The sequence below is a fragment of the Wolffia australiana genome, chromosome 2, assembly GCF_029677425.1.
Source record: "Wolffia australiana isolate 7733 chromosome 2, ASM2967742v1".
Lineage (NCBI taxonomy): Eukaryota > Viridiplantae > Streptophyta > Magnoliopsida > Alismatales > Araceae > Wolffia > Wolffia australiana.
Window position 1 is genome coordinate 16,477,980 of NC_135836.1, and position 18,894 is coordinate 16,496,873.

An 18,894-nucleotide genomic window follows, 5' to 3' on the forward strand; every position below is an offset into this window, starting at 1 on the left:
GGCACTGACGCCATTATCCTTCCCTTTCTTGTGCCATATGACGAATGTGTAATCCTATAGATAGGAGATCCAGTGGGCGTGTCGGTCACTGACTTTCTTCTGATCGTGTAGGTGCCATAAGGCACCATGATCTGAGAAAAGTACGAACTCCTTAGGTAGTGGCACCAATGGCGAAGAGACTGAACGAGGGCGTAGAATTATTATCACATCGTTGCCTCGTGTCGTTCAGATTCTCGATGAAATATTCAACCGGGTTTCTGATGGTGCACGCCATCAAGGATCATCGACGACATCATCCGCACCACCCGCCATTGTCATCGAAGCCGGGGTGAAGATGCTGTTATTGCCTTTTGATTTTCGTTGTTTCTTTGTCGAATTTAGTTTTTTTTGTATTCGTCATTTTTTTTTCGTCGCATTCGCAATGTGTCACGTATGTCTGTCTTTGTCGTCATGGGAAGGGGCCCCTAGTCCTTTCCCCTTTCCATTTTATTTTTATATTTTCAATTTCCCCTTCTATTGTGTAATGAGGGGCCCAATATATAAGGGCCCCCTAATGGACCCAAGCCCCTTTTGTTGACCCACTTAAGGGCCCATTTCCTCCCCCTTTATAAGGGAAGAGGGGGGCGCCCTAAGAGGTAGACTAAGAAGAACAAAGAAAGAAAAATCATGTTTTTTTTTTCTGGTCTCCCTCCATAGCATAGAGAAGAAGACAAAGGTGAGAGGAACTTAAGGATATTGAAGAGGATAGGAGATGGGGATTTTCATGCCCGCAGGTTGTCCCTGATTACTAATTAGGGAGCGTGCAATCCCTATCGAAATCGCTGGAATTTCCGTTCCTGAACAAGCAATGGTCGTACTCGACGTTGATGAATCGAACCGCCAGATTGGGGCGAATTCCCGACTTGGAAGGTCGACTCAGCCTCTCAAGTTCGTTGAGCGTGCTGCCAAGTCGGTCCTGTTGGGACAGCATCATTTCTTGAGCAAGTCACGGCAGTTTCGGTCACCGACGATCCAAATTCTGTCCCACGAAAAGAATTCCGTCGGTCATTTACAAAAGGATGATCAGTTTTGCTGGTTCCTCTCCTGAGATTATGACATCCCCAGTGATTGATCGGAGTTCCTGCGTATTCTCGCCTGAATAATCTACCGTATTCTCGCTCCTATCGAGCGCCCGCCATTAGTCAATGGCTCGCGCTAGAGTTGGGACCAATGCTGCTTGAGAGGAGCAGACATTTGACCTTGACTGCCTGCGTTACTGGTTGATTGGGGAGACTTCTGACTCTTGGATGGGGATCCGATCCGTGGAGCATTGATTTGCAACACCCCCGCGGTTACCCTCTTGGTCGTGCCGGTGTCCGTAACACGGTGGGTGTGGCTGGCTGCCCCTTCTTGGATCGGCAGCCTAGGTGATGAGGATCTCTCGTGAGATTCTCTTCCCGCCAAGTGTTTGACATTAATCCACCGGAGCTGATACACCACCAGCTGACTCACAATTGCGCTGGGGAATCACTAGCTATGTGAACGTTGTTCCCCAGAGCAGTGTGAGCGCGACCGAACGTGCACACCTCGATAGCCGTCACACCAGCGATCGGAAATTCCTGCCTCAAAAGGTGGATTATCCATTGGCCCGCTATCCACAGCCGCCCATCTTCATCGACAGTGCGATCCCCTTGGGTTCGTCGACCAAGACTGGTGGTTGGCTTGAGCCATGACCGCTGCATCTCTCTTCTCCTCGCCTCCTCTGACCTTTACCCAGAGCTTTGGCATCATCATCGCCCATCGAGCCATCGTTCACTCTCTGGTGCCTCTCTGCCACACCCGCTTCGACCGTCGCCGGCTGTCGACAAATTCTACACCACAAGCCACGTCGACGAGGTATCCCGTCCTCTCCCGTCGCTTGTTTACTTACCTCTTGTAGTATAACTTCAATTTGACTCCATCGTGCTCGACCTAGGTAGGTGAGAGAGGAATAATTGAGAGAAACTATGATATATTTGAGTGTCTTACTGGTATGGATGAGTTCGACAGTTACGTGAGAGCCCGACGGATTGATTATGTTCGGCCGAAGATGCCTTCATCACTCCGATGAGGTTCGAGAAGCCACCGTCGTCGTCACTCGGTGACCCCGTCTAGCTTGGAGCTCGGCGCCTCCCTCGAGTCAGAGCCTTCACGTAAGACACGTAGGGCACTCATTCACTGCATTGTAGTCACATTGACCCGTTAGGGTTTCATCCGTCGGACGACGAAAACGTCGACGTTCAATACCTCCATCTATTATCGGTACCAAGCCATCATACTTGGTGCCGACCGGATGACGTCCTCAATGACGTCTGATATCAGTGTTCTTCATGGCTAAGGACACCACGAACACCTATGCCTGAAGCGTCACAAGCGACTTCAAACACCTTGTTGAAGTCGGGCAATCGTAGAACAAGGGCTTTGGTCATGAAGTGCTTGATTTCCTCGAAGGCCTTATCAGATGCCTTCGTTCACTCAAACTTGTTGAGTCCAATAAAATTTATAATAGGAGCAGTAACATCGCTAAATCCAAGAACAAACCTCCGGCAAAAAATCACCAATCCTATGAAGCTACATATATCATGGACATCTTTTGGCTTGGGCAACAACGTGATGGCCTCGATCTTGGCTGGGTTGGCGGAAACTCCATGAGCTGATATGATGAAGCCGAGGAAGGAGACCTCGGTCATGAAGAAACTCAGATGAGCGTAGAGCTTCTCCCGTTATAGTGCAGCACACATCTCTCGAAGGTGTTGTAGATGGTCTACGTGGGACCCACTAAAGATCATTGTAAACAATGACAAATATACCAATGAACGGACATAAGAACTCGGTCATTAAATGTTGAAATGTGCTCGAGGCATTGAAAAGCCCAAATGGGATGGCGTTCTACTCGAAAAGGTCATCCTTGATCTTGAAGGTCGTCTTCCACTCGTCCCCTTGTTGGATGCGGACCTTGTAGTATCTGCTACGTAAGTCGATCTTCGAGAAGATGGTCACTCTGGTCATCTGATCGAACAAATCCTACACTCTAGGGATGGGAAAATAATACTTTACCGCCATCTTATTGATGGCGCGAGAGTCACAACACGTGCGCCATATCCCATCTTTCTTTCAGCGCGAGTAGTGCGGGAATGGGGCATGGACTGAGGCTCTCCTGTATGAGGCCTTTGGTCAGAAAATCCTTTACCTCGAGATATAACTTTTCGTACTTTACCAGATCCATCCGGTAATGTGCTAAGTTCAGGAGTGCGGCACCCAGAACGAAATCAATGGTGTGTTGAATGCTATATCATGGGCGTGAGCTAATCGGGGAGCTCTTCGGAAAAGACATCCCTGAAATTGGCCATAAACTCAGTCAGCCCAGGAGCATCACACACTCGTGGTAGATCCTATGATGAAACATCTCGGGTGAGAGCGAAGCAAACAAGTAGGCCTTCCCACTCCTGGTCAAGCTCTCGTCAAAATATGCATTTGTTGGTAATCAATAGTGCCTTCGGATATGGAGCTTGCGTTGAGACAGTCGGCGGTACCTGAATGGATGGCCGTAGCAAGGGTGCCATATCAATCGTCGTCCACCATACATGAACAAGCATGTGTTCACTCGGCCCAATAGTTGAACGTCATTGTCGTACAGCCAGGGACATCGTAGTATACTATTACAGATCTTCATAGGTAAGCTCGTCATAAGTGCTCATCTTCAAAGGCATGTGGCACTTGATCGTACAAGAAGAGTCGAAGCATCAATCTATGATACGTTATAGGGCACACAGTGCGGCGTTAAAGTCAAGCCGACCTTGGTACTGGTATCTCTGGAGACTGCATTGATGTAGCTCCCACTGTCTATAATCAACTTGCATGTGTGTCCACCGATATTCACTTAAACATAGAAGATCGAAGTGCGCTGCACAATCTCGTCTAAGTTAGGCGCTTACTGTCTCCTTGGAGGTGTCAATGAAGGTAGACGAGCCTGGGACACCTGTGGCGTCGGTACTGGAATCGATAGAGTCCTAGCTGGTGGCACTGGTGGCGCAACTGAAGTAGGTCACAATGCTCTATGGACGTCACGGTGCGTAGCACCCTGCTGAATTCCAAAGTTTACTATTGGTGAAATAGGTGCCGGGACCGTGGGGTAATCTGGATGTGCCTTAATGGTTCCTCACAGTATTTGTCCTCGTGACACTCGCTTGGATATACATTGACTTCGATATCATCCTTAGGAGGTGGATCAATTGGGTTCCCGCTAACATCCATAAAAAGTGGGAATGGACAGTCTGATCTTTGGTGTCCAAATCCCTTGCATTTAAAACATTTTAGTTCCTCGTGGGTCATGGTCAGAGCGCGAGCCATCAAGACGACGAAAAAGGCAGCAAGAGCCGTAGTGGCCGTCATCGATGGAGGAGCGGTGCTCCTAGTGGTGGTGGGAACTCCTCTCATCGATCTAGTAGTGGAGGGTGATCTAGTAGTCTGGGTTGTGGCACCGAATGAAGTACAGGTAGTCGGGGACCGTTGAAGGTGTATCCTCGATGGAGAACTCATTGCTCTCCACTATACTATATGCCTGGTCCACTGATGTTGGATTCTGCTCCAACACCTTGGCTCCTAGCTCAGAACGGAGGCCGTGCACGAAGAGTGCGATCTAAACCTATGAGTTGTTGACAAAGCAGCAACGCATATGATATTCCTCGAAATCCTTGATGTATTCACCTACTTTGCGTCTTCCCTACTTGAGATCCATCCACTTCAAGAGGAGTCGTATCAAATAGAGCTTAGGGTTATACTTGTCCTTAAGCCTTCTCGACCTGATTTCCCAAGTGATCAGTGGATCTTCTTTTCATCTCATGGCATCCTTCTCGTTCTTCCAGAATATCTTGGCCTGGCCTCCAAGCTTGGCTTTGGCCTATGCAACGCATAAGTTGTCGTCCATATCATACCACTGGAAGTAACTCTCTAGATCAGACTCCCATTCCATATTGTCTTTTGGATTCTGCGTGCCCTTGTAGACGGGAACCTCGATTCGAACATTCTTCTGAATCATGGCTCGATGAGCTTCTTGTCTATGGTCTCTACCATCGTCGCCATAATGTTGACGAGATGGCTGGTGTCAACAGGTATCTTGTGGTCTAGATGGATCTGGGGGATCTAATGTCGGGCAGAAGACCGGATGATAGTCATGCGGTGTACGTGGTCCATGTGGCACGTCTATGGTCCTCGGTGTAGGAGGCGTTGGCTGGGTCTAATGGTTGTATTGGGCGGAAGCTGCGTATTGCACGTAGGCTGCAGGCGCGGGGTGCAGTGGGTGGTGCTAGAGTGGCATAGGGATCATGCGGTGTGTAGATCGGCGCCGGCGCTTAAGTCGGCTGTATCAATGTCGTGTGCACGAGGCACCCCGTAGTATTGTTGAGCGCCGTATGGTGGTGCAAGGGTCGGTGCTGGTCCGTACGGTGCTGTGTTCGCTTAAGGAGCCGACGAGACATCAATAGAGACAAATAGAGACCTCAATACGCCGTACAATGGTGCTGGTCCGTACTGTGCCGGGTTCGCCTATGGAGCCTGTGCTGGTCTGTACGGTACCCCCAATTGACGTCTCTATTTGCCTCTATTGATGTCTCTCTTTTAGTCTTTCCCTTTGTATCTCTTGCTCTCCCTTTGTTTCTCTATCTCAATCACTCTTGCTTAGTGTTTTCTTATTCGGAGATCAGTATCGGATGACAATGTTGAGACACATGCTAAACCGGGAATCAGATATAGAATATCTTAATTTTGTCTTTACCAATGTCTAGATATCGAATGAGGATATCAGAAATTGGTTGATATAATGCCAATATTTGACAACGTGCTCTGTCTTAATAACGGCATAGATCTTTGTCTCAAGGGTTAGATGATGATATCAGGTATCAGTTTTTTTTATCCCACATATGAAACATAATCAAATATATATATTTGTTTACTCAGAAACAGATGTGCATAACTAAACCATAGGATTTATATTTATTCTCTATGTGAGTAGAATTAAACTATTTTGATAACTTTTATCAACATTCAACCTTGAATTAAATTCAACCAGTATCAGATATTGGCTGAATTTGGAGTTAACAATTAGCCAGGCCCATCCCCAAATGGGCCTGGCTCCATGAACACTCAAATGTACATTATGACTATGTCAACATTATCAAAGACTTGATGCATAGAACACATCACATTTTCATTACATTTTTCTTTTAAAGGATTTACATTGTGTTCTAATTTACCTTTTTTAGATATCGAACTATGGGATCTTATTTTTGAAACATATCTGAATCTCAGATATCATATGTCGATTCTGATTTTTGGTACAGATTTAGATAACCCATACATGGTACCGACACACGCAATGTCCTGACCCTTACGTTATCCATTCCGAAATGTGGTTCTTGAAATATTCCAGATTTCATCATGATATTTGATATCGGTTGCCAAGTGTAGGATATCAGATGGGCAAACACTACTCTCACCCTCTCTTCACATTTGACCATCCATTCTGTTTTTTATGATAGGTGAACGATGGAACGGGACTGATGACAGTGTTGGGACGGATGACGATTCAGAGGAAAGGATATGCATTGAACGGATGACGGAACAGCATCGGTTCCGAAATCGTCATCCAATTTTTCGTCCATCAAAGCTTAACTTCAACCGAGTTTCAACTATAAGAGTCTAAGGTCAGGTTCTAAAACCGTTACTGCGTTTGTATCATCTTCAAGAGCCCGTCGATCGGTCTCCTGGAGAGACGAAGGGAAGGATGATCAGCGGATCTTCGCTCCCGATTACCAAAGCTTCAGCTTTCCTCGTCGCATGTGTTGTAGGACTGGCAATTGGCTGGAGGATCGCTCGGCAAACGTACAACTTGAATCTCGTCTCCGAACCTGATCAAGTACTCAGCCTCCTCGTGGTAAGTTTGAATTAAAAATGATGCCATTGTGTATCTTTTCAACATCTATTTTACGGTTCTACGATTTCAGATGGTGGAATCGCCGGTAGTTGTCGTTGCATGCAGTTTATTGAGGCCTGATAAAGACCGGACCTCGGTAAGGTTTTTATTGATCCGGTTGTGCATCTGGCGTTTCTCAGCATTAATTACCAGGGGTTCATTCCGTTGGGGCAATTTTTTTGTCAGTTCCTGAAGGCCGTAGGACGAGGGCTCCTCGGGTTCCCTTTAGGTATAATTCTTTTATTTTTGTTCTAGGTCAAATATTATTCGCCAGTTGTAAATGTAGTAGTTTTTCATTTTAAAATGGATTGTGTATCTACTTGATGTTCATTTCTAATTCTTTGACTATTTCTCCTTTAAAAGTTTCGGTTCTTTACGACAATGCCGTTACTTGATCTGCTTCACTATTAATTAGTTGAGCTATTTTCGTATAGAAGATTCCGCTCTTAGAACATCCTTGAAATTCATGCTTGATTTTCTCCTCCCTAATGACGAAATGAATTCTTCTAGCACCAACCTGGATGCAGACTACCACTTTCTCCATCAGATTGCTTTCCGTTTAAAATTTGAATCGAGACAGTAAGATAACAAAAACTCACCCCCGAAATTTGGTTGTCTTTCTGTTGTTTATTTTCTTGTATTCCTTTCTTTTTCGAAATTATTCGCCTTCTCTACAAAATTCATGAAGAAATTTTGTAGCGACAGAACTACAAGATTCCGCAGAACTATTCAGCTTTCACGTACATGAAAGAAATGCCAAAATTATATTGATTTGATTGTTTTATTTGCAATAACCTACATTTATAACTCTTAATTCGTGAAGCGCAGGTGCTCTCGTAAATGCCTTTGGAGCTATAATATTGGGTGCTCCTTTTTGGATCCAGTGAGTAGTATATTCCCCGTGTGACCACAACTGCGAAACTTAACGCTTATTTTTTAATTATGATGTTGAAAATTGTTTTTTTGGGGTTTCTCAGTTAGGTTCTAAATAACTTAATTTAATACAGGTACCTGAAACGGACGGTTTGTTGGTCCCTTCTGATGTCTGTCCTCACAGTGAGTAGATCGAGCTCTCTTCAAAAATTTTTGCCGGCATTATTGAATTTAGAATTTTTTTATTCTAAGCTTGAGTATTATGTGATCTTTCTATAATGATTTCGTTCCCTTGCCAATTGTTAGTGGGGACATCGATTTGGATATTATCATCAAATGCAAGGACGTTGTGACAGTTTTCAACTAATATTGCTTCCTTTTAATGGCAGTTTGTTCCGGCAGTTTGCGTCTTCGGATTTTCAAAGAAAGATTGGATGCGGATATTGGCCCTTTCCAAGTGAGTTTCGAAAAATTATTTAAAAAAGGTTATCACTGCTGCTGCGGAAAATAAGCTTAGATCATCTGATTTCGCGAATGTAGTATTTCTTTTTCGTGAATTGTTGAGGTAAGACGGATGTGATTAAAATTCTGAGCTATATGATTGTACTCTACACTTCGGATAGAAAATCATGTTACTCTTCTTGTCGATGCCTACGCATCCATTGATGCTATAATTGGACAACTGTGTTTACCTCTATCAAAATCAAACGCTTTTACACGAAAGAATGTGATGATAGGTCGGATTTTTCTAGCTGCAAAAGGCTTTAAGATTAGGGTGATATTTACATCACTTTGCAGTCCTTTTTCTCTAATCTTCAAGAAAATGGATTTTATTCCGGAAACTCTGTAAGGATGCCACCAAGATTTTTCATTCATGTCAGGCTGGTTGGTCCTCTTGATTATATGGTTAGTCTGCCGGCACACGGAGCAATCATCGGTGCATGGTTTGGGGCCTGGCCTATGCCCCTTGATTGGGAAAGACCATGGCAGGTAAACATCTTTTGCAGATCCATGCCCATGTTATAGTATTGCTCATTTTACATGATGTAGACGTAATTCAGTTCATTTTTGTTGATGTACAACATCCTGCTTAAAGATGATAAGTAGCACCCTTGCTACTAGTTATAACAAGAATCCAACATAGTATCAGAGCTAGGTGTAAGGTTCATTATTATTACGTACTATAGTCAGCTATAGCTTTTAGCACAGTTGGCAAGCGCTTGAAACCAACAATTTTCATTCAAGCTGGGTAAAATGATTATCCTGTGTCATAATTTTATTTCACCTTTTCATGTGACAAGGAATTGACATTTGAACAAGAGAAAATTACATTTCATACAATGGGCGTAATATTTTAGATAATGGCTGCAGGAGTGGCCAGTCTGTGTCACTTACGGAGCTCTTCTTGGATACACTGCCGGGGTTTTGGCTTCCCTCCTGTTCATTCTTCTAGGGAAGAAGCTCCCCAAGAAAGATGATTAATCTCTCTCTCTTCTACCATCGTCTATTTACTTGCTGGTGAGACCACTTCCAAGAGCTCCACATTCAACTCAAATGTGGCCCCCGGCTGCAACATAGCATGCAATGATCAGCATCAACTCCAATCTAAAAGAAAAAAAGCAACTTTTTTCCTGATTTCTTCTTTACCGGAATTTCGTTCATCCCTCTTTGTCCGTAACCAGCTTCGGGGGTGACGATCACCGTTCTCTGCAACAGTAAAAGATGAAAAATCAGAGATGATCTTCATCTGGAAAATGAAAATTAGGGTTTCTGATAGTGTAGACGAACAGACCTTCCCTCCAACTCTCATCCCTTCTGTGATCTTGTACATGGCGGCAGGAGGCTTCGGAGCTGCTTGAGCGGAGAAGAGGCCGTTGGCTTTGTCGACGAAATCTCGCTTCCGCTCCTTCCCGGGCGTGGCTCCGACCGTGAACTCGTATGGCTGCTCGAGAACAAAATCTGAGAATCGGCAACTCTGGAATTTCTCTCGCGATCAAGTTCGTACCTGCGCGATGATCCGATTCCCGGCGAGCAGCTTCGATTCGCGGCTGGACACCGCGGTCACGCCGCGGTAGACGCAATCGAAGTGCACCTGCGAAGATTTTTCAAGAAATTTTCAGAATCTCTGTACACGATCGAGAGGATCGGGACAGAAGGTTTGCCTGGACGGTGGCGCCTGCCTCGGCGACGGCACCATTGCCTGGGAGAAGATCGTAGTACTTCAATCCGTCGGCTGCGGGAAAGAAGATCAAAGCAAAGATGAGATCTGGGCTGGAGTCTGGAGGAGGAGGAGGAGGAACCCTAGCGATGGCGAGCGGGGGGACTGACGGCCGGTGAGGTAGTCCTCGGAGGGGATGACCTTGCGGCTTCTTCGTTCTCTGGCCGCGGCGGGGGGGGCGAGCTTCAAGGCCAATAGAGGCGCGGCGCAGAGCAGGAGAGCGTCTCTTCTGGCGACGGAGGTCGGCAGCGCCGCCGTGGTTTCGGGGCGAGAGCGGCGGCGCTGCGGCGGCGCTCCGCCGGCCGAGATCGCCACCGCGGGGGAAGAAGCCATGGAAGAGGCGTAACGGGAACCGGTCGTTATGTCAGATAGCCTCTATCCGAAACAATTTGGGCTTTGCTTCTCTTATTTATAGCTCCGTATCGTCCCGGACGTCGACGATGGACGGGACGGGAGGAATTTTCGTCCAATGGTACTAAACCGTTCCGTCCCGTCCTCCTATGACGAATTTTCGGACCGTCCTGGAAGAAAACAGTCCCGTCCCTTGGCCAGACGAAAAAAACCTGTTTATATTTTTAATATATTAGTACAGATTTTTCTAAGTTTTTTAGGGAAATTCGGAGGAGAGAGAATGCAAAGGGAGATATGTACAATTATTTCTGAGCGGCGTCAGTTTGCACGCGCGTAAAAAACAGGAACTTAGATGCAAATTGTCATAACGAGGCCACATGGCTACATCTCAACCGTCAGATGTGTCTCCGGCAGTTATTCGTCCAGATTCGTCCGTCCATCATCCGAGACCTCCGGATTGGACGGTTTTTTTGTCCCACGGGACTAAAACTGTCCCGTCTGATGATCCCTGAGACGAATTTTCATCCCCAATTTCGTCCAAACCCTTGTTTTTTGTCCCAGGATGAAAAATTGTCCCGTTCGCATCCCTGCACTATAACCTTATATTCCCCCTCCCTTCTTTAAGATTTTTACCCAAGTTGGCTTTCCCCATTTTTGCTTGAGTATTAATTAACTTAGGAAGATGATAGATGCTTCAAGATCAGTGCAAGTAAAGAGAAGGCTTGGATGACAACCATCACTTGAACAAGAGAGGTTGTGTACTGGACCTGTACGACAGACGAGGGGAGGCAAGTTCGGTGCCGAGGATAGAAGAGGGGTAGTCGTTGTTTCCTTCTAGCTATGCTGCAATCGAAGCACGTGAAGGATAATTTGCCATTTTTCTGACAAGTTATGGAAGCAATTTTCCCTCTCGTTGTAAAGTAAGAGCATCTGGGCTGACTTTCTGGTAGTGAGCATTGGCATGTTTCTCCCACACTGGCACTGACGCAGAGAGAAAACCTGGAATATATCTCATTGTTACTACCTATACTGCAGTTGAAGCACCTAAAGGACCATTTGGTGACTTTCTGGTCAGTCATGGAAGCAATCGTCTCTATCGTCGTAAAATAAGAGCATCTAGGCAGACTTTCTGGTAGTGAATATTGGAATTTGTCTCCCAGATGGAGCTTGCGTATGGATGACTAAGGCATTGTGTAAGCTGACATTGTATGGGTGCTTATGCCAATTATTGTACATGGTAAATGGCTGATAAGATATGATGTGAGTGTTTTACAAGGCATGGCTTCTTCTACCACGGCCCCTGGTGCTGCACATAGGGTGTCGGACCAGAGGGGACATCGGAACACATCAAGAGTAGGCCCCTTAGGGCATCTTGTGCCGAGACCTTCGATGTGATGAGGAGAGGCTGTCAGATGAGCATGGGAGTCTCATAGTCGGATAGGATGGGGGAACAATCCACCTTGGGCAGTAGGGTTTGTTAAGCGTCATCCATCATGTCACACGTCACCATGACGGAAACGTGACGGATGAAGTGATTTTGACGATGACGGGTTTAGGGGTACGTGACGGTGACGAATGACAAGGAGGGTGTGATGGGGATGTGACGGTGAAAGGGTGCCCTGGACGCGTGACGTGACAGAAAGGCCGTCACGGATGATGGTGGTGGCGTTATTTCTCAATCGAAGTTTCGATCAGATAAACGAAATACAATCGGCAATCGATCAGACTCGATACAATCGACCGATCAATCTGATTGATCAGATTCTATCATGGAACTGATCGTTAGTGTGTCGTCCAACCAACCGATGAAACGATGCAAATCGATCATATTGCAAATAAAAGAGAGAGAAATGCAGCCGCATCAGCTCTGGATACTTCAAATACCATATGAAATTCAAACACAAGCACAAATTAAGATGAACAATTGGAGCAGAGGACTTACACATACATTCGACGGAGGGGTGGGGGGGAGCTTATTTCATGCGAGGAGAATCAGGGAAGAAGTACGTGGCTGTCTTCAAGCCGATCAATGAAGAACCAATGGCTGCGAATAACCCACAGGGTCTTCCGTTTTCTGTTGATGGCGAAGGTTGAAGAGAGGAACAAGGCTTGGAGAAGGGGCTCTGAGGGAGGTGGCTGCCTACATTCTGGACCATCCAATCAGTGGGCGACGGGGGGCCAGGATTTGCTGGTGTTCCTCCGATGACCATGGCGTGCTGCTTGAACGAAGGATTCAATCATCCTGATTAGTTCTCGAGTAAGTCCACGGACACCAAGATCGGGTCTTTGCAGATGTTCATGGAGCATATCGGTACGTGCGAGGATATGGTCCTCAGGCTTTTCCGTCCGAAGATATTCATCGGATTGCCATCGTGGATAATAGGGTTTTTTTACGTCAACGGTGACGGTGACGCTGTCACAGTGACGGGGACGTGACGGGACGCCCGCTGGAGGGACGCATGACGTCAACATGATGGTTTTTTTGAAAATGCAGGGACGCGTGACGTGACGGTGATGCGACGAAATTTTCATCACGTCACCAACTGCCACATAATGTCATCCGTTCCATCACGTCCAGGCGTCACGTCCCAGACGTGCCTTTCCCCATTGGGCAGTCAAGGATGGTCTAGCTTGTCAAGTGAGAAAACCATTAGCAAGTCATTGGCAACCAAGGAACCATATGTAAGGAATGGTATCCTATTAAGAGGATGTGATCTATGACTACCCATATGGATTTATTGTCAGATTGGTAGTGCTTTGACAAATCACAGTTACTGAGTCACTGTAGAAGTTTTAGTTTTTTAGATGAACTCAATAATATCAAGATTCGTTTCCAAAATTTTAATAGTTTTACATCTTGAAATTGGCCAAACCATAAATTGATTTTGCAAATAAATATGAGGATATTTCCATGAACTATGTCAGAACTCATTCCTACAAAAAAATGTCTCCGATCAGCTACGTAATATATATATATATATATATATATATATATATTACGTAGGATTTTTTTTCATAAATCTTGATAAACTTGATACCAAATTCCTTTTTTCATTAAAAATCTATTGTAGATATCTGTTACGTTCAGATTGTGTGATTCCTTTTGAATCCAAATTCAACATTGATTGATCTGATCTTGTGAAAATTGTTTATAAAAATGTAATTTGAAGGAAATTAAATTAAAAATGCTTTTTTTCAATGTGGTGTCTTACATATCCTTTTGTACAAACAACTTAAGTATAAAATTTATTGTGAATAACAATTTGTCATTTAAATAAATGATTATTTCATCTGTAATCTTGTCGAAAATGATGTAACCAAATAAGTCTAAAAATATGGGAAGCCTTCATCCTTTTAATAGGAGAGATGCCACAGGAAAGAGAGAAAAAATACAAACATCAAGATGTGAATGTATTTGAACCGATAAGGACAACTTGTACACTCCTCCCCCAAGTTGGAGCATAGATGTCAAACATTCCCAGCCCGGTGCATATGAGGGACAATAATCCCTTCAAGTGATTCATGAAGATGTTGGCCTGTTAATATGATGAAGTGACATGTGACGTGGTGTAACGGCCTTTAAGGGCCATTTACATACATATTTTCAGTTTATCAATCCAAATCTAGGATTTTTTTTGTTCCTGTTAAGATATAAATCTACGAAAAATATTTTCACCTTAAATACTAAATAAAAAATATAGGGTAAGGAACAGTTTTACATCTAGGATTTTTTTATCAAATTTTAGAAAATATTATATAAGAGGGATATTATGGTGAAGGTTTAGATGGAGAAATGGGTTGTAAGATGGTAATAAATCAGGGAATTTGGGTTATACTCGAAGGATAATATTAATGAGTGGAATGGATCAACTAGGTTTAGACTTGTGAAGGGATGATGGTGATGAAACGATTTGGGGATAGGCAGATAGATATAGGAGATGTGGAATATAAGAATGGATGAGAGTAGAGGTGAGGAAAGAGGATAAATGGGTGATGAGTTATGTAGATATTGGTTTGAGAGTGAATGAAATGGAATCTATACATAGGGTGTATTCATAGTTAGTATTAGGTTTGCTTCTTAGGATGGGCCAGATGCCCCCATTGAAGATTCAAGGCCACTGACTTGAAGCCAATATATGGATCTTGATGAAGTTATGTCTGAATTTTGATGAATCTATCATATGGAAGACTTGATGAATCTACATGCACTTTGGTCAAAAAATGACCATTCCATGGTCAAACTATTTATAAGCCATGACAAAACCAATTGAAAACATTTCTGGAGAGTTTTAGAATGAGTTGAAAACTCAGAACCATCTCATACTTACACACATCACCTACACTCGTGGAATGTCCTGACATGCACCAATATAAAAAAAGCCTATGATAGTGTGTAAGGTCAATGGGTCAAACTGACATATCTTGACTCTAAAAATTGGGTACTCAACCCTGTACTACATTTGTGTCTAAATAACAATACATGGTTTCTGTTTTCATGTCAAATCTGAGTGATTTAATTAAAAACTTTAAACGGGAGAAGATAGGTGGAATCAATAATTGATCTTCAAATAAAATATTGTCTAATCTTAATGAAGAATGTTAGTATTGTTATTTAAAATTATATGAAGAGTAGTTATATAGGTAGAGAAGGCAAAAGGATAAATAGACCTCAACATACTTGTTTTGGGTCAACTGTGCATGAATTAACTGATTAGTATTTTTAAATGAGTATAATTAAAAATAAATTCATAATGTTTAAATGAAGTTGTATAAGTTTAATTAATCTTCAAAAAAATATTTGTTTCATATTTTTTTACGAGTATTCAAGTAGGAAGGTCTTTCACATCTGAAGGTCTACAGCCATGTGATTTTGTTTATTTTAATGATTTATTATTTTATAATATTTTTTATGCTGATCTGGATGGTGTGGCATCATCATTGGAACGTAAAGCGTTCCCCAAAAGTTCAATGTAGCTCTCATGAATTTTGAGCCTGGTAAGGGAAAGAAAAGGGTAAGAATGTCATGCTAGTTACTTTAATTTTAAAATGCTGCATTTAAAGCTGCCGCCCATTTAAAAAAAAAAACAAGAACGTCCCTTCCATAAATTCTCCAACCTTGAATGAGATTGGGTTACTATATTCAAGCATTCCTTTAGCTTCAAGTACTGCTACCTGCAAAGAGAAGAAAAAAAGCTCCCAAGTCATTATAATCTCATTCTCAAGAATTCAACATAAGGAGTGTCAAGGATATAGATCCAACATCAACCCCTCTGTGGTCTATTCCTCCACCTTTCTGGGTTTTCTTTGCATCTGTTGTAGGTTATCCAATAACTGGACATGAGACGAAAAGAAGAAGATTAGAAGAGGACGCCTAACATTGAAGAGGGAGGGATAAGAAAGGAGTAAATTCGTAAACACATCTAAAAGATGCACAATTCCATTTCTCTTATCCTTGAATGAAAATATTGAAAATGAATTCTAGTGAAGAAAATTTGGTGGTTGATTTGAGAAGAATAGGGCTCAAATTGAACTTAGCTTGTGAAGAAATTAATTTTATTTGAATTGAGGTTCTGTTGAGTGTGAGTGGGAGAAGAAATCTTGAGAACTGCATTTGAGAAAGAGAAGTTGTGAATTTGTAGATGGTGAAAGAAAAAAGTGGAGAAACAAAAAAATAGAGAGAAGAAAATTATAATTGAGAAGACACAATATAAGTGATCAATTTGTAGAGAGCTGGAAAGAGAGGAAAATGAATTGTTCTTGAGATGATTAAAATGGAGCAAATAAAAGAGAAATTTTGGGTGAACAGAGAAAGGAAAGATAATGCAATCCATTTGAGGATATACAAGAACTAAGAAGGCCTAACCTACATTGATTGTGAATGGAAAGACTTGTGATTTCCAAGAGAGAGCTTAGTGGGATCGATTAATAGTACTATTGGACCATAAAGTTAGTTTTATAATGGACTAATTTTTAAGAGTAGTTATAGTTGACTTAGAAGAGAGTAATTGGGCTATCAACTTGATTCTTAGTGGACAAAGTTTGATAAAAATTAGATTTGACTTCATGAAGTGAGTTGAAATAAATTATCAAGACTATTGTGAAGTGGATAATTAGACAAGAAACTATGAAGGTGATCTTGATTTATTTGGTCAGAGGTTTGTCTATTTATAAACATAGGTCAATAACCAAAACAACGAAGACAAAGTCAATGGGTTGACTCTAGGTCAAAAATACAAACTAGCTAAACTATTGCCAAATCAGCCACTCGCCTCGATGAATTAAGTTTAGGTTCTTTGTCCATATATTGCAGGGCAAAGGTATTATTCATAGAGCCTCCAGACTAGCGAGAACACCTCATTCAAAGTTGCTCCATTTCGAGGCACTTTGTATAAAAAAATTTACCCAGGTCATTTATTTTTCTAGAATTTTTACAATGTTTTCAATTTGTATACTTCTTTTAAAATTAATTAATAGAACCGAAATAATATATGTGAATATTTTTAAGACATTTCATGAAAATTTGGGCATATAGATTTTTGTGGAGTGGCCTTCTGGAGTAGAACAGTGGGTTTCAGGTAGAAGTTTCAGCCGATGGGGTTGTAGATTCGGTTAGTAAATTGCGGCTGCAGAATGCATAGTGGAGAATATGTCGCTGGGCTTTGATGGGGTGATGTTGATCAAATCTTGAGGGCTTGTGGGATACATGATTCACTTTGGAGGAGTACGATTGTCACTCATCCTCAAGAACACAAAATATCACCACTACCCCAATCAATATCATTGGGCTGGATTTATTTGTATTTGAATTAATACATCCCCCTCTTTTTTCCTAAAGTATCTACAGAGAATGAGAGAGAGAGACAAACAGAGATGGATAGAAAGAGAGAGAATGAAAGAGAGAGAGAGACAAACAGAGAGGGATTGAAAGAGAGAGAACGGAAGAGAGAGAGAGAGACAAACAGAGAGGGATTGAAAGAGAGAGAACGGCAGAGAGAGAGAGACAAACAGAGAGGGATTGAAAGAGAGAGAACGGAAGAAAGAGAGAGAGAGAGAGAGAGAGAGAGAGAGAGAGAGAGACAAACAGAGAGGGATAGAAAGAGAGAGAGAGAGAGAGAAATAGGAGAAAGAGAGAGAGGAGAGAGTGAGAAAGAGAGAGAGAGAGAGAGAGAGAGAGAGAGAGAGAGAAATAGGAGAAAGAGAGAGAGGAGAGAGAGAGAAAGGGAGATATATATATATATAATTATATATATATGAGAGAGAGAGAGGAGAGAGTGAGAGAGAGAGAGAAATCGGAGAGAGAGAGTGAGAAAAAAGAGCGAAAGAGAGAGAGAGAGACAGAGAGGGAGGAGAGAATGAGAAAAAGAGGGAGAGAGACAGAGAGAGAGAAATAGGAGAAACAAAGAGAGGGAGGAGAGAGTGAGAAAGAGAGAGAGACAGAGTGAGATATAGAGAAATAGAGAGAGAGAGAGAGAGAGATAGAGAGAGATAGAGGGAGACCGAGTGGAGATGGAGAGAGAGGAAGCTAGAGAGAGAGAAAGAGGAAGATAGTGAAGGAGAAAGAGAGAGAGAGAGAGAAGGAAGAGAGAGAGGGAGAAAGAGAGAGAGAGAGAGAGAGGGAGTGATAAAGAGAGGGAGAAAGAGAGAGAGAGAGAGAATGATAGTGATGGAGAAAGAGAGAGATAAAGAGAGGGAGAAAGAGAGGGAGAAAGAGAGAGAGAGGAAGATAGAGATGGAGAAAGAGAGAGAGAGGAAGATAGAGATGGAGAAAGAGAGAGCGAGAGGAAGATAGAGATGGGGAAAGAGAGAGAGAGAGAGAGAGAGAGAGAGAGAGAGAGAAAGAGGAAAATAGAGATGGAGAAAGAGAGAGAGAGAAAGAGGAAGGTAGAGATGGAGAAAGAGAGAGAGAGAGAGAGAGAGAGAGAGAGAGAGAGAGAGAGAGGGAGAGATAAAGAGAGGGAGAAAGAGAGAGAGGGAGAGAGAGAGAGAGGGAGAGAGAGAGAGAGAGAGAGAGAAAGAGGAAGATAGGTAGGGAGGAACAGAGAGAGAGGGGGAGAAAAAGGGGGAGAAAGAGGAAGATAGAGAGGGAGAAAGAGAGAGAGAGAGGGAGAGATAAAGAGAGGGAGAAAGATAGGGAGAGATAAAGAGAGGGAGAAAGAGTAGGCATCGGGGATAGGAACAGATCGGATTGTTCGAATCTTGATCGAAAGGTTCGAACGAACAAATGCCGATTCAAACTCATCTGTTCGAATCGTTAGATCAAACAGACCCTTTGTTCGTGTTCAACCACCGTTTGTTCGAACTATTCGAACAAGTTCAAACAAATGGCCAACAGCCACCAGCAGCCTCCAGCGGGCACCAGCGGCGCTAGCAACCGCCAGCAACTTTCTCGCTAGCAGCCGCTGGGCAGCGCGGATTCGAAGATTCGATTCAATCCGATTGGAACAATGTGTTCGAATCAGATGGA

General features: G+C 43.2%; 2 protein-coding genes across 4 annotated transcripts; one reads left to right on the plus strand and one right to left on the minus strand.

Annotated features, from left to right (window-relative positions):
• Nucleotides 1-6,722: 6,722 nt before the first annotated feature.
• On the plus strand, nt 6,723-10,681 carry LOC144717018 (phosphatidylinositol-glycan biosynthesis class F-like protein). Its single transcript, XM_078592331.1, has 8 exons — nt 6,723-6,949; nt 7,020-7,085; nt 7,175-7,217; nt 7,817-7,871; nt 7,996-8,044; nt 8,251-8,318; nt 8,743-8,851; nt 9,233-10,681. The coding sequence occupies exons 1-8, from the start codon at nt 6,800-6,802 to the stop codon at nt 9,341-9,343; spliced, it is 651 nt and encodes a 216-aa protein (XP_078448457.1). The 5' UTR covers nt 6,723-6,799; the 3' UTR covers nt 9,344-10,681.
• Nucleotides 9,108-10,412, minus strand: LOC144717017 (FKBP-like peptidyl-prolyl cis-trans isomerase family protein). Of its 3 annotated transcripts, none has more exons than XM_078592328.1 (6): nt 10,190-10,412; nt 10,024-10,094; nt 9,867-9,953; nt 9,654-9,803; nt 9,509-9,568; nt 9,108-9,428 (listed from the first exon to the last, which is right to left on the minus strand). In XM_078592328.1, exons 1-6 carry the CDS (start codon nt 10,410-10,412, stop codon nt 9,366-9,368), a joined length of 654 nt encoding a protein of 217 aa, XP_078448454.1. In that variant the 3' UTR covers nt 9,108-9,365. The 3 variants fall into 3 exon arrangements, with proteins under 3 accessions (XP_078448454.1, XP_078448456.1, XP_078448455.1); XM_078592330.1 differs by having other exon boundaries at nt 10,168-10,412; XM_078592329.1 differs by having other exon boundaries at nt 10,162-10,412.
• Nucleotides 10,682-18,894: the final 8,213 nt, after the last annotated feature.

Excerpts from the sequence above, each read along its gene's own strand:
- LOC144717018 (XM_078592331.1), top strand. The coding sequence starts at position 6,800 with ATGATCAGCGGATCTTCGCTCCCGATTACCAAAGCTTCAGCTTTCCTC. Across the intron at positions 7,086-7,174 it reads CTGATAAAGACCGGACCTCG|TTCCTGAAGGCCGTAGGACG; the intron begins GTAAGGTTTTTA and ends TTTTTTTGTCAG. Across the intron at positions 8,319-8,742 it reads CGGATATTGGCCCTTTCCAA|GCTGGTTGGTCCTCTTGATT; the intron begins GTGAGTTTCGAA and ends CATTCATGTCAG.
- LOC144717017 (XM_078592328.1), bottom strand. The coding sequence starts at position 10,412 with ATGGCTTCTTCCCCCGCGGTGGCGATCTCGGCCGGCGGAGCGCCGCCG. Across the intron at positions 9,954-10,023 it reads AGGCAGGCGCCACCGTCCAG|GTGCACTTCGATTGCGTCTA; the intron begins GCAAACCTTCTG and ends AAATCTTCGCAG. Across the intron at positions 9,804-9,866 it reads GGAATCGGATCATCGCGCAG|CCATACGAGTTCACGGTCGG; the intron begins GTACGAACTTGA and ends GTTCTCGAGCAG.